This window comes from Neodiprion fabricii, chromosome 5 (genome assembly GCF_021155785.1).
Source record: "Neodiprion fabricii isolate iyNeoFabr1 chromosome 5, iyNeoFabr1.1, whole genome shotgun sequence".
Classification (NCBI taxonomy): Eukaryota; Metazoa; Arthropoda; class Insecta; order Hymenoptera; family Diprionidae; genus Neodiprion; species Neodiprion fabricii.
Genome location: NC_060243.1, coordinates 35345091 through 35359845, shown reverse-complemented (window position 1 = coordinate 35359845; position 14755 = coordinate 35345091). Strand labels below are relative to the sequence as shown.

Sequence of the window (14755 nt, the reverse complement as noted above, 5' to 3'; positions counted from 1 at the left end):
ATAAGTATAACCACACGTACCGCGATTTTTCTGTGAATCCAGCCAATACATGTACACCCGAGTAAAGTCAACCCCTCGCGCTTTAGCGGGTTAGAAATAAGGTTGGCTCCGGTAGCCTTTAACCAATTGTAGTGGTGGACCGAGCAAATGTGTCGTGTGTTATTCAATAAACACAAGTCAGATGCTTGTGCTGCCAACCTTATTTCTGACCATCAAAATTGGGGGGGGGGGGGGGGGGGGGGCGACTTTACTCGGGTGTACGTCCTGCAGTAATCCCAAAACAGAGCATACCGCGTATGTGCCTGAGCTGCCTGTCGCGCACTTACAGTTTAATCCCTGCAAACTGGGCGTCGCGAATGCGGGTGCGTCTGTGGCGGACTTGCTACAGGCTGATTCGCTACGTAAGAAGTGATCGCACAGGGTACTGACATGATTTTCACTTTTCGGTAATGGGGCACTTCACGTACGCTCCGCAGGTTTCGGAAACCAAACATTCCGAAACTAATGCGAAAAGTGGACGATTTTCGGTCAGTATGAAGTTTGCAGCGTAAGACGCAAAGGCGAGTGCTGTAATCATACGACTCAGATATCTCTCATCCGCACGTGGCACGTTTCGTGCTTCTCGAGTCAAATTTCCCTTCAGAGGTGTTGCAAAAAATAGCGTGTGACACGCGTGCGGAAGGGCAATATATGACTTGAGTGACGTGGCAGTGCTCGCCTTGGCTCATGCTGCCTTAACACCAATGCTCGTACAGCACTCGTATTCGTGTGAAAGCTGCACTCGCCTTTGGTACACGCTGCAAATTTCGTACTCATCGGAAATCACGCACTTTCGGTACTAGTAGCACAATATAGGTACTATTTTCGTATATCGAATTTACTTCTCGCATCTACAGTTTAGAAAAAGCTGTTAAGATATCAAATTCATATTTTATGTCAGTAACCCATCGGCAGAAAAATAATGGTATTTGTATGGTGTAAAAGACATTCCACGTAGAGTCGGCCTTTCATTTCTTGGATATATTTTCCAATCGGTCAGTAATCCATTGAAAAGTTTATTGTTCTGAACTTGTGTGTATACCTATACATTTTTCTCGCAGTAACTTTGAAACTCTCGATGTATTTGAAATGAACTCGAACAGAATAATTTCAATTATATCTGAAGGCCGGTCTTTCAGCTTTCGGTGGAATGTCTGGCATGCGTTTCAAAAGGTAATAACAACCGAAGAACAAGCGATAACCTCACCTTGGAAATTGTCAAGCCACTGGGGTTGCCGGTAGTGTTCAGTAGCTAGTACGACAGTGTTCAGGAAAACGAGGACAATAATCAGCCAATAGAAGACTTGGGATTTGACCGCCTTTCTGCAGGCTCGTCTCATGCGTCGATTTACCCTGCGGCAGCAAAAAGTCGCTTATCGATAAAATCATTTAATTTTTTTTTAACATACTAAACAGCACGAAACCGTGAAAAGCCGTTCAAGTAGTACCCCGATCGTCCCCTTGCCTAAACGAACAACACTTCGAATTATGATTTGGTTGAGCAAAAATGATCCTAAATTTTTCGTAGCTTAAATTTTATTTATCAACTTATCTTTTTCTGCTTCGTTCACGTAGTTAACACAAAAAAAGGGAGTAGAAGAAGAACCAGCAGAAGAATAGGGTGTAAGTAGCACAAGTAGACGATCGAGGCTTTGCTGTTCCTATTACCGATTTTACTACATTGAAAAATGTGTATAAGGTAATATAAGATATATCGTCGGTTATAGACGTGAAGGTTATCCAAGAGTTTTTTTGACGTCATTTACCTTTCCAAATCGCGCTTCTTTTTGGTCCAGAACGATTCTTGCTGGACGTCTTCGTCACCCTCCAACTGATCAATACTTTCCATCTCGTTTTGTTGTTTCGCTATATGAAATAACACACAGATCACAATTCAGTATTTACTATTAGATTCAAGTCCCGCGAATCTCATAGGCAAGTATACGTTGCAGATACGGCCGTGCGTATGCGTAGTATACGGACATGCACGTAAAACAGTTAGTGCATTATACCACAAGACTTCGGTAAAGCGATACCATCGCTCCTTTATACGAGAGTCTGTGCTTTGCGTCAAGCGCTGGAGTATCATGTTGACCTCACCATTAGCAAGAATTACCTACTTCAAAAATTAAGTATTGTGCATCAATTGGAAATTCGTCACTGAGAATACAACTTAAATCCATTTACGCATACCTATCTGTACTGAAAGAACAGCCATATTTTTTGAATACCTTGCATTATGTCGTAATTTATAAGACATTCACATCTTGGCCGTCGAACAACTACCAAAATTAGTTGGAACGAACCGCTTTTACAGAGACTTTCTACAATATATTATTGAACGCCGTTCACAATTAACGTAAGCACGAGTTTTTTATTTTGACGCCCCTTGTCATTTAAAGATTTTCAGTCCACCCTCCACATCCGTCTTTCTGGGTATGTGGGAGAATTTCCTACCCTTTGGAAAGATATAATTTCTCGTCCTCTAAATTTCCTTACTATATCTGCACCCGTCCGAAATTTATTTCAGGATCCCGATACCCTTGACCCACCATATACATGCATATGATGATAAAACACATCCATCCATTATTTTAAATATTATATTGAAAACTGCGTGCACTGAAAGATTACTGAGTCTCAGAAACTCGTTATGTCGCAACCCACCTTTCCATTTGCATTTTAAGATCTCACGTAAGAAGCAGGACGCGGGGGGCACCTTTGGCACAGTTGTTGTTATGTTTACTATAGGGGAGGGAGGTTCAATTTGTTAAAAAAAAGTACTTACGCAATCTGTTGACGGCCCCTTATCAATATAGTCTCGTACCTACAAATACACTTCCCATTACGCGGATTCGCAGATGTCTTCAACACATCTTGCTTCGCCATAAACATGGTGAGTCAAAATCAGCTCATGTGTCGAGAACGGAAGAAGCTTAGATAACGCGAAATTCGCTCCTTCAGCCAATTAGATAACTCGTTTTTGTATACTATCCCCTGATGATGATAAGTAAGATGGTAATATCTAATTGATATTATCACAAAAATTTACGTCAATATCGAGAAATTCGAAAAAATTAATTTTTGCGAGTAATCTTTAGAGGTGGTTTTTACCCTTTGAAGGGCCAAATTACCACGCAAAGAACGATCCAATGTTTCTCGATGTACACCAACATATTCCAGAGTAAATAAAATCGGTGGTGTACATAACGGATAGTATCCTTGTAAGAAACAGCGTAAAATTGGAATATCGAATAAGATTCTGCAGGACGAAAGAGCCGCAATACTCAATACCTGGATGGTGAAGACGCGGGACTTGATTTTCGTTCACCCAGCATAATAATATACTTTCACTTTCGATCGTTGCAAGTATCGTGCAGACCTTAACTCAGCACAACTTAGCACTTACGCTTGCCGTCCTGCATCAGCTGAGGCTCCTCGGCTTCTGGTTCAATGTCCTCCGCCTGCGTTATCCAATCGAGATACCCCCTGAGATCATCTTCGATTTGCTGCTTCTCTCGAAGTTTGTGGAAATCTCCCCGAGCCTTCGCCTTCTCTCTCTCCTTTGAGAATTCACTGAATGTCGGGGTGAACGTTCATAATTTAGCATAACAACAGTACCAGAAAGTGTGACTTACAATGAAATAAAGTATACCAGTGATTGTGCTTTAAAAATTATCGAAATCATAACGACAGCGATGGTCTAAGTTCTTGTAATAATATTGATGATAAGATGGCTAGTTATGTTAATAGGTTTCAATTCTATAAGCAAAACTGGCGTGATTGCAGTAAAGGTACCACCTCCTGTGTAAACCCATGTACGCGTATTCCTTCGTTCCGCAAGCGAATCGAATAGGTTCTTATGATATTGCACTGATGGAAAAAATGGTCAATTCCAATCATCACGCCACGAATTAGGTATACTATTTTCCATTGGTAAACTTGTTACTGCTGAGATTAGCTATCAACCCGTGGGTAAAGGTTTTTGCTATAGCATGGAATTCATTTTAACTAACCCGGATAACACACCGAGAATCAAATTCATCACGAAAAAGGCACCAAGTATAACCATGGAGATGAAGTAAATCCATTGCCAGCTGTTTCCCATAGCGTCTTCGATCTGGAATAAATAATTACAAATAGTTTTGTTCATTATTATTATTGTATGTACCTTTTACCTTCCCACTCTTCTAAGAGGAAAAGTAATTATAGTGACCCCAGCGCGTCGGTGGAAAGTTGAGTTTTCACTCAATCTCCACGCTTTGAGATCTACAGAATAAGTTTGACCCATTTTCACTACTGTTTATTGATGATAAACTAATAAACTTATCGCAAGAAATGAAACACCTATCGTTAGCTCTACATCACCGGCGAATATACAATTTTTTCCCATTCGAGGTGCATATTTCTGTCATTCAATTGATATGCTGTATGATGCATCGCCTATGGCGTAAGTTTCAAATTCTTGGCAACAACGCGTGTTAAAATTTTCCACCCCACCATTCCGTATCTCTATTGTGTCTTGAAAAGATAATACGATAATTCCCTGAGAAGAGAATTTTCACCAGAAATCATCTTGATGATAATTCTGTTCGTCCCAGACAGAGCTATCAATAAAAATTGTGTCTCGCCTAGTCAGAGATATACCAATATATGCAGCCAGTTGTCAAATAAATACCATATATATATATATATATTATCTGTCTGTCGCCTGAAAAGTAACTTCATGCGCATGACTTGTTTGTTACATGAGATAACTGCAAATTGTACTGTTGTTCGATTTCATTGAAAGATCGATTGTTAATGATGTTCAATTTCTTGTTAATTTATATTTTTACATTTGAAAACTATTTTTTAATATAGAGGGACAATGTGTAGAGAGACAAGAAAACATAACGAATCAGAGAGGAGAACTTATATTAACCTTTTAAGAACGGGGATTTTTACGTTGAAATCGACCTTTTATTTTACACGAAATTTGTGTATAATATCAATGAATTTCTCACTGGAGTGTCCGACCAACCCAGCGGTCGAAATTTCGACCAGTCCCGTCCTTAAAAGGTTAAACATTCGAGAAGTCCTATTGCATTCACATTTTCTCTTCAACGTAGTTATGACTCGCAATTCTCTAGATTAATATATAACTGCCATAGCGCATTTTTGTTGATTCAAAAAATCAGTTTCTAGATCATGCTGAATTGAGGAAGTTGAAGGGTTGTGTTTTTTATACTGATTACTTCTGATATCCCAATGCTACAAGTTGCTCAATCTCATCTGTTCCACTCAAACTTCCCGACCAATAACAACGGATGCGCATACCTAATGTAAATTATACTTTCAACCTAATGAATAATCGAAACTCCAGCCACCGTAGAATATCCTGTTCCCCATGGATATATAATGTATGGGTATATAGGAATCGTGAAAATTTTCAAAATCAGAGGCTACACGGGTAAGGTACTCACAATATATAAGCCAATGAAGTTAGGCTGGCAATGCACTCTATCGAGAATTTACGCGGTAGGCACTTGCATCATACGTCATGGAGATTAGTTTATACGTACACACATGGATACGACTCACTCTTTGTGTCCCGATTGTAACCATTTCGATGTCGATATTGACATTGAGATCAAAATATGTTTGTTTTTACTCACATCGTACAGAACGTTTGTCCATCCTTCGAGAGTGACACATTGAAAAACAGTCAACATCGCTAAGCCAAAATTATCGAAGTTTGTGATACCGAGATTTGGTCCTTCCCAAAATTGTTTGCTGCAAATATAATCTGCCCCAAAACGATCCTCGCATTTGAATCCAGCCTCCTCCAAGCTGCACGGATGTGGCTCATCCATCATTTCTCCTATATTTTTATGGATTTAATCAGAAAACGTTGCGTATTGAATTTTCTGGACTTTAGCGCTAGGGTTAAAATATCTTTTATTACAATTTTAGTAGCAGCTGGTGGGACTCCGACGTAGGATTTTAACCCTCGTATCAAAGAATTTTTCAGAACTTAAGATAGCCTAAGAGTTTGATTCAGAGCGTGAAAATTTATAAAACATTTTATTTTTCAACAAGCCTTCCCTTCAACAACAAACAGTTACAAAATAGAGATAGACCCTAAAGCTACGATTGAGAAAGTATCGGCATGACGTACCTCGGAGATATAATAGATATCCACTTGAAATTCGACACTCAGGCACAATACACGACAAGGAAAATTGCAAAAAGGCCAATTTCATCTACAGATTCAATAATTTTAAATCAATGGGAGTCCTAGTCACTACAATTTGTAAATTAATCATAGCCACACGTTTTTAATACAGTAATACACCGATCGTTACTCTAATCGGTAAACCATAGAACTATTGCAAAATGCAGAAAATTTAGCAATAGGGGGAATATCAAGATGTCGCGAATAAACACCAGTGAACAGCACGCTGGAAGCATTGTGTTTTATGATTTCACTGCAAAGAATGGCGTGTCATGTATAATGTGTCTTCGTCTGTAAAATGAAAATGGAAATGTTGTATCTTATATGCTTTAAAAAAAATAAATACGGTCTACGAAAATAGAAAGACGTGTCGTAACTCAACTTTGACTCCTTGATCGCTTATGCCGGAGTCCCTTAGTGCTTTCTATACCTACAGCTATGCTTATTATACAGTCTTTAGCTTCAGTGGGGTCGGCTTGCATGGAATGAACCGATACCGACAAGCATGGAATGCAACGCAGGTAATACGCTTACCCGTTCTGTTGTTCCAGCAAGTTTTGTGCATTTTCCCGGAGAATAGTTCCAAACCAATGATTGCATAGATAATTATGACAAATAGTACAAGCAAAGCGATGTGTAGTAATGGAACCATCGCTCGTAAGATTGAGTTCAGAACCACCTGTAAACCTGTTGGAAAAATCAAATCCTGATATATACTTATGTAGTATGCCGTGTAATTTTTGTAATAATATCTTTTTCTCCGCAATCGAATTGAATTTTATTTCCAAAAAGTCCATGGGATTGCCCGTTGAATAAAAGGGTGCAGTAAGATATGTAACATTCTGAGGTTGAACAATTCCAACAAATCTACTGGAATTGTCACAATATTATTTCTATTATTCGAACTGCCTTCAAACTAATCACGTTTCACTACAAGCTGGATTTTTTTTTTTATTTATATGATTTCTTCTGGAATTACTCGTTTCGACTGCTGTGCGACATCGTTGTCTACAGAATATTGAGGAAACAAAATTATTTAGCACAACATATTTCTAGTTCCCATTCTACTGAGCAGAGAATCGATACGATCCTGCTCGGGCACTTTTGATGTTCCACTCGGTAAGAGTAAATTACCTTGAACTAGACAACTGTTTTAGATCGTAGGTTTTCATTATAAAACTGTATGGTGTACTAGTCCGGGATCCAGCTGCACTTGTTAGCAGTGTTTACAGACAACGTAATTTTCGATTGACTTGATTGATCTCTTGATACCTATCACCGAAATGACATCAGCCGATGCACTAGTGATGGGTTAGGTCGAGAGAGGCTTTTGAAAATGGAAATTTTTTATTTCAAAAAGTCATATCACACTCGCTGGGACTTGGTACCCAGAAAAATATCTATCATATTATTTCGGAACGAGCGGTTTGGGCTGATCATGAGCAAGCTCGTGAAGTTACCTTCTTCAAACTCGTTTCGGGCTAAAATAACAACAATATGAATAATAATAACAAAAACAACAACAATGATAATAATAATGATGATGTCATTATCTCATTCGAACTTTGGAAGTCCAATGTCAAATTTGTGATCAGTGACCCAAAAAACCTTCAAGTATCAAATTTCATAAAAATCCAAATTTTTGCAGTCATTTTTCTGTATATTAAATATTTTAAATTTTTAATTTGAAAACCGAGCTAGGGGAAGTTGGAAAAAAATGTCAGCTGTCTCTTGGGAAGGGGGATGCCCGTCAACTGATCATGTTCACATGATTTATAACAGTTCTGTTTTCATTTTGTTATTAAACTATTTGGGTTACAAGTTTGCTTTTGTCAGTAAAGAGATTATGAATATGCTTTTATACAAGCTTATATTTATATTATGTGATCGCGGTTTGCTACTTTCGATGGATTTCCTAATTTACAATGTAGAAATCTACGTTTTTTACGAATAATTTTAAAGAGACACACCTGATTTAATTTCTATCCCAGTAAAGAATCCAAGATTCATGAAATCTATAATGACATTTAAAAAAAAAACGTTTCTCATTTTCAGAAGCCTCGTTTGACCTAACCCACCGCTCCCGAAACAGCTAACGGTCATTTTGTTCAACCATATTATGCAATAGTGACCGAGAGAAATCAGAACGACTCAGTCTGAAATGACTACCCAAAAATGTAGCTGACTCCTGATCTATACTTACTTGGCACACCGGAAACTAGACGCAACGGTCGTAATACACGAAAGGCTCGTAGAGCCTTAACATCGAAACCTTCCTTCATGAACCATACCATTGCCGTGCTGATCATTCTATCAGAAGGAAACAATTTGAAAAATACAGTCAAATCGTCCTAATTTTTGCAATGAGTTAAATCTTATTTGTCATTCTAGTCCCTTAAAGAAACACCCTCAACTTTGGGGTGAAAAACCTCGTACCTCTAAAAAAAGTTGAGGGATTTGAGATTTTTTTCTGCAAGTGGTATTCGGTGGTACAGGGTGTTACTTTTCACTGTCTCTGAATGATTGGGAAATTTTTATACGGGAAGTTGGACAAGCACAGGGTAACTAATGATAATTATTTATGATAAACACGAAACTTGATACGTGGAAGTTAAATATACACCCCTATCACTATAACTTACCCAATCACTACGATCGTAAAATCAAGCAAGTTCCACCCGTTTCTTAGGTAGGCACCGGGATGTGCCACAAATCCGTAGGCAATGATTTTCATAACGCATTCGACCGTAAATATTACCAAAAAGACGTACTCGATTTTTTCCTGAAAACATAACCGAAATTACGTCACGAAGTATACTTCTATAATACGAATACGTTACGTGATTCACACCTCCTGTTGGTCTCTAGTGTATCCGGCGACTTACCAAATAGGTATTCGTTGAATTTGAATCGCTGTTCGGGTACGGCGTATAAACGGCGAGGGCCACGCAGTTTGCGAATATCGTCAGCAAGATCAACCATTCGAAGGGTCTTCATATGATACATATCTATTTAAGGAAAACCTCTCTCAAGAGTTGGGAGATTGAAATATAACAACTTAGCGTGTGGTCCATACCTCACATATATGGGTCGTTCGTTTCCTCACATAGTACCTGCGAATGCGAGTATAGCAGAATACGCATGATTTAATACGAAGACATGCCACCACCTGACCCTTGAGCGGGGGAAGCGAGACATTTATTTGGGCTTTGATTGAATTGTTTTTATCACTCGCACTCGCAGGGATTACCTTGAGTTAGGCTACGCGATGAGGCATGTTTAAGCCCATTGCATCAATTATCCAATTTTTTCAGTGTATTCTAACTCCAGATACGGTATTAAAAAAAAAAAAAATTTCACTTTCGTTTACATCTCACTCCTGAAATACAGTTGTAGTGAGAATATGCAGTTTGCAGCCAATTGATCATGAATGTGGCCGGAAATGCCATGAAGAAAGAAGAAATCATGATTATCATTCCGATGTTTTTCAATGAAAGATGTTTTCAAATTGAATAGCTAAACACAATGCACACCAAGCGTTGACAAAAGAGTGTGGAAACCAAATGGGCAAAGAAAATATGATAATTGAGTATAACACCGTTGTGGACGGATTGCATTGACAGCAGTGTAAAAAGGTTGCTTCCATTCGACGACGTCGATGCACATCTTCCGCACAGGATTTTTCAGCGGTAGGCAGTAGAGGGCACGAATCGGTCTGTCCGCTAGTGGTTTTCCGCTACGTCGGGGAGGTCTTTTCGGTGCTTGTGCTTTAGTATTCGGTGCTGTTGCGGGTGTCGTTTGAGTCTGGGAAGGTGGTGCCGGTTGCGTATCCTGTGATTTCGCCGCACTCTCCCCGCCGTGTTGTCCCCATGACGACGACGATGAGGCTGCGGGTGCTGCTGCCGTCGCCACAGCATCGCCATTGCCCGTGCTCATGGGTTAATGATAGTCCTTCTTTGATATCAGACCAAAAGTCGTATTTTCATGTACAGTTGCAGCACAACTATATTTATATATAGTCTATATACTAGTGAGTCGTGGGTTTCAGGCTATACGGAGCATAATGTTCATCCCCGGTGTAAAACGTCCTTTGTCTTTTGTTGCTGTGAAGCCTTTCATGCTATGGCTCGATTACAGATGACATTAGTCTGTAAACATATGAGGAAAAATTGATAAAACAAAGAAGGAATCAAATAATCAATTATGTCTCTTAGTCGAGAGATTTGGAATTACTGTGCATATGTGGCCAAGCAGCCCGGCCAAATACTACCGTAGATGCGAGTTGGACGCTACAAATATTCGTAGTAGATATGATGCGAATTCGAACCCCGGGTAGCATAAAATCATCTTTGACTGATGTCAGGCCCTTACACTACTTTTAAGCATTTTTAAGTCGTCTTAGTGCCTGATTTCTGTCAAAGATGAGTTTGTACCTCCTGGGATGCGTAGGGCTGAACGTATTGAACTTTAGATTTAACCCGTAATAACCACACCATTGCAATTTTGCACCACCTAAATTTTTTTTACCGGGCTGATTTTAACGGCTGTAACGGATTTTAATCTGTAACGGTCTTTCCTCGTCACGACAAATATGCCATCATCCTGGGCTACGATCTGTGCAGTGTCTCGGCGTCATTCGTTCTGATAACCAGAGTCGTAGTATTGTGCAAAATGCGACAAGGTGCAAATAGGACTAGTGTGGTAGCAGCTTTTAGAAGGTAGACGCATGATGATAAAAAAATTCCCATATATTCTTACGAAAAACATGTCAGTGTCGGTATTTGAACATATTGTTTAGTTCCTAGTACGAAAATATGCGATTTTTTTTCTCATTTTTACTCTCATAGATGCGAACTTTCTACCCATTGTGTGCTAACAACATAGATTGAGACATACAACTGAACAAAAATAATTCGATTTTTGTACTTCTTTCCAAAAAATAAATACATTTTGTCCTCGTGAACCAACCATATACTGGTTATTTCACATTTCAAATAGACCATATGTTCAAACACCTGACACCTCTCACATGCTCTAGGACTTACTTCTAATGGGTTCTATAGAATCAGTCCTCACTCCCGTTTTATTTTGTAGGACTCGATTCTGTACATTGATATATCTGTAAAACATTTACTCTGTAGAACTGTTTACTACAGGCTGTATCCTTTTCCAAGATTACAACCTAACTTATTATTCAAGCCTTGGTTCTATTCTGGTGAAATGGGTCACAATCGAACTGCACTGATATTTTATTGTCTGTGCCATGGAATTGTTTATTATATCTACGTCATGTCTCTGTGACATTAACCATTATATTGAAAACATGCGCGAGGATATGTCTTTACTCCCTCGGTTGCGTCCGAGAATCGGAAATGGTTATAAAGAATTTCACGAACATGCCAAAATGCGTAGGAGTATAATATAAAAGACGATCTTTTGGGAATAGTATTTTTTCGGAGTACTGAAGCTTCTCGAAAATGGGCCCAGGTACTCGTTATACTGATATGGGAGTTCATGAAATTCACTACGTGACGAAGAACCCCATAGCTGTATAAGAAAGTTAAAGAGAGAGGAAACAAAATTTCTATTGACTATCAGTCTCTAGAAAGATATTGGCTCCTATACAGCCATCACGACATATTCAGCTTTGTATTAGTGTAGCGTCATATATTTTTTAACTTATATCTTGTTCTATTAGTAAGTCCAGTATTCTATTGACTAGACGCCACGTGCTTGTAAATCATGTGAATCAAATGAATTTATGGATTTCGCTCCACCGTATTGGAACCGCAACTTTAAATTTTCAAATTCTGAGTTCAGAACTTCAGATCAAACCCCCTCATACTAAATTTCATCTACATCTGTTCGGTGGATTTGATGTGGAAATCCGCCGTCTGCGAGGTACGAGTTATAGTTGAGATAAACATCTGAAAAAATTAGGGAATTATTTTTAAATTATCTGGAGCCGATTTGGGGGGCGCACCGGTTGCAATTTAAATAACAATCTTTTTCAGGACCACCCTATTATACATACATACATGTTACACCGATTCGACTCTTTCTCTGGATTTGCTATACAGCATCCACGCAGTGAATGCGTTAAAGAGCACTATTGTTAGACAATTTGTCACCGCCGTCTCTACTCTCCGCATAAAATATGTTTGGAAAAAACAGCTTCGCGATTATAATTAGACACGTGAATGAGGGTCGGCAATCCAGGTAGTACTCCGGACGGTCTAGTGCTGCGCTGTGTCGTTATTATAGCTCGGAAAATTCAATGTTCTTTATCTCTCTGATAATCGGTGGACCACGCTGAATCATGAAACCCTGCCTATACTTCATTACTCTTGCCGTGGTTGCTCGTGAATTCGACCGATTGATTATCACGTGGAAAAACCCGGATCCTCAGTAAATAAATAAGATGTCGAAGCGATGCACCTTCCACGCGGTCATTTTGTTCAACATCAGCTGGAGTTAAGCAATATGGTTTCAATTGATGGATTAAAAATGTATAAAACTATCGTGGCGAGATAAGTTATGGTATTTCATAAAGGTGGTAGGGCGAATTTGACGGGCGCTACGGCAGCGCAATTTTGCATTACAATACTAAAATCTTCGAGTATTTCCAGCATAGACATTTGTATAAGCATTGATATCAGGATAGGGTATCGGCAACAGTTTCTTCTACCAATTTGTAAAGCACAAATTTTACAATACGAATGTATGGTCTAATGTAACTGTTAGCAGCATTTTTTTCCCCGATGGTTTACCGTCGTGAAGTGAAAGAAACAACCCTTTTTCCCCATCTGTCTCCTGACAAGTTGCGAGTTTCATGAATAATTATCCCAAAAATATTGAACAGTAGCCCATATGGGTTTATTACAGTTATGCTACTAAGGGTCGTCGGTTTCGCATCCACCCTGTAGGACTGCAGCCATGAGCGTAACCACAAGTAGACGCAAGCATGAACCGACCAAGTATACGTATAATAAATGCGCACCGTGCACCATTACGCATCAAATTGTAGTACACAATTATAGAGCACAGGGAATCTGTTTTTGGTCTTGTTCGAAAACTCGTACGTCACTCTGTTCCAGTCGCGACTATACCTGTATTTGTTCATGAAACTTTCCGGCCGTCTTAATCGTTTTCCGTGTAAAACTGCTTCACGCCCTATATGTTCACTGTATTAATACGTGTTTATAATAACAACGCTGCTGCTACCGCTGCCGCTACCACTATGCCGCTCACCCTGGGAATCAAAGTGGAGGTCTGCTATATTTAGTATACCCGAATATACTGGTTCGACTAGTTGGAACGAAGCGCACAGGCGAGTGAAACACTGGGTTTCAAGCGTAGGCGCTCGTCAGGCATAAAGTATAAAGATAAAGTGTACATAAATACACGCATATCACCAATTCGAAAATTGGTTCGGCGTCGTCAGCGCACTATTCAGTAGTATTACGTTCACATACTACACAGGGCAAGAACGTTTCAACGGATTTTCCTTCACCATATTTGAAATTCACCATATGCAGCAAGCCGGGGATAATAAAACGCTTTGCTATCATGCACGGGGAACAGACTTATCATCTGACTATTTTCTTAGCTGGAATTCCTGTATTCTTGTTAGCAGAACAAGAAAAAGGAGTGATTGACAAAGGCTAGAGCCGGTTGAAAATGGTCGACTGACCCCCAACTCGGGCTTACATCAAAATGATCTTGAAAGTTCTGTTATATTGGAACAACAATCTGAACTGTAAGAGCTTTCCATGGTTACGAATTGCGTACATAATTATGTAAAGGGATCCCCGAGGAATCAGCAATCCGATGCCCCTCTTCTGACATCCACATTACCCGATTCAATGTTAGTGACATTCAAGCTCATCTCAGAATGTGCCAACACTTCAGAATAGGGTATCCTGTACAGATAATCTATGTAGGTAATTCGAATTTTTCAAGGGTCAATTTCGTTTCTCGTGTTCGTGAAGAAATATTGTGGAAGTTTTCCTTCTTACGACACACGGGTAAAAAATTGGCAAAAACAAATCGATACAATGGGATCTGATACGTAGCTAATGCGTACTTCAAAGTTGAATGTCGTCACTTGTGCAGAAATTTTGCGTACATGTGGATTATTTCACAAAAGTGAGGAAATATATAAGAATTAGAAATTAACGGAATAAGATAATGTCAGAAGAAGAAAGAAGGGTAAAACGGGAAGTGGAAATGTGCGTGTCGCTATACGCTCATTTTATGATCTGCCATTATCTCTACACGGAAAAAGAGCCTAGTTGGAAATACCATACGAATCTAGTAACCAGATTCTAGTTATGTCAACCTGAAAATACAGTTGGTCTTGAGTAGTTTAGTTATTTTAGCCGGTGCGTTTGGCTACGGCGCGGCGACTAGTAAGAATTACCAGGCAACTGGTTGCAAGCGCCTCCTAAGATTACCAGCGAGAATAGCGAATTCGTTGCCGGAAATTCCCGAGAACAT

The 14755-nt window shown here is 39.4% G+C and overlaps 1 protein-coding gene across 16 annotated transcripts in view; it reads right to left on the bottom strand.

Moving 5' to 3' along the window:
* LOC124183263 (muscle calcium channel subunit alpha-1) overlaps positions 1-14755 on the bottom strand; it is a 77002-nt gene that overhangs the window by 54899 nt on the left and 7348 nt on the right. For 10 of the 16 annotated variants that reach the window (XR_006870951.1, XM_046571524.1, XM_046571532.1 and 7 more), the window contains exons 1-11: positions 13366-13499; positions 9897-10404; positions 9142-9247; positions 8899-9038; positions 8460-8566; positions 6791-6943; positions 5697-5902; positions 4056-4159; positions 3449-3615; positions 1806-1905; positions 1247-1392 (exon numbers count right to left, since the gene is read on the bottom strand). Coding sequence is in view for 15 of the 16 variants with exons in the window: in XM_046571524.1 (XP_046427480.1) it covers positions 1247-1392; positions 1806-1905; positions 3449-3615; positions 4056-4159; positions 5697-5902; positions 6791-6943; positions 8460-8566; positions 8899-9038; positions 9142-9247; positions 9897-10192 (1525 nt within the window). In the remaining variant the exon portion in view is untranslated. The other 6 variants (XM_046571530.1, XM_046571526.1, XM_046571529.1 and 3 more) reach the window with 3 other exon arrangements.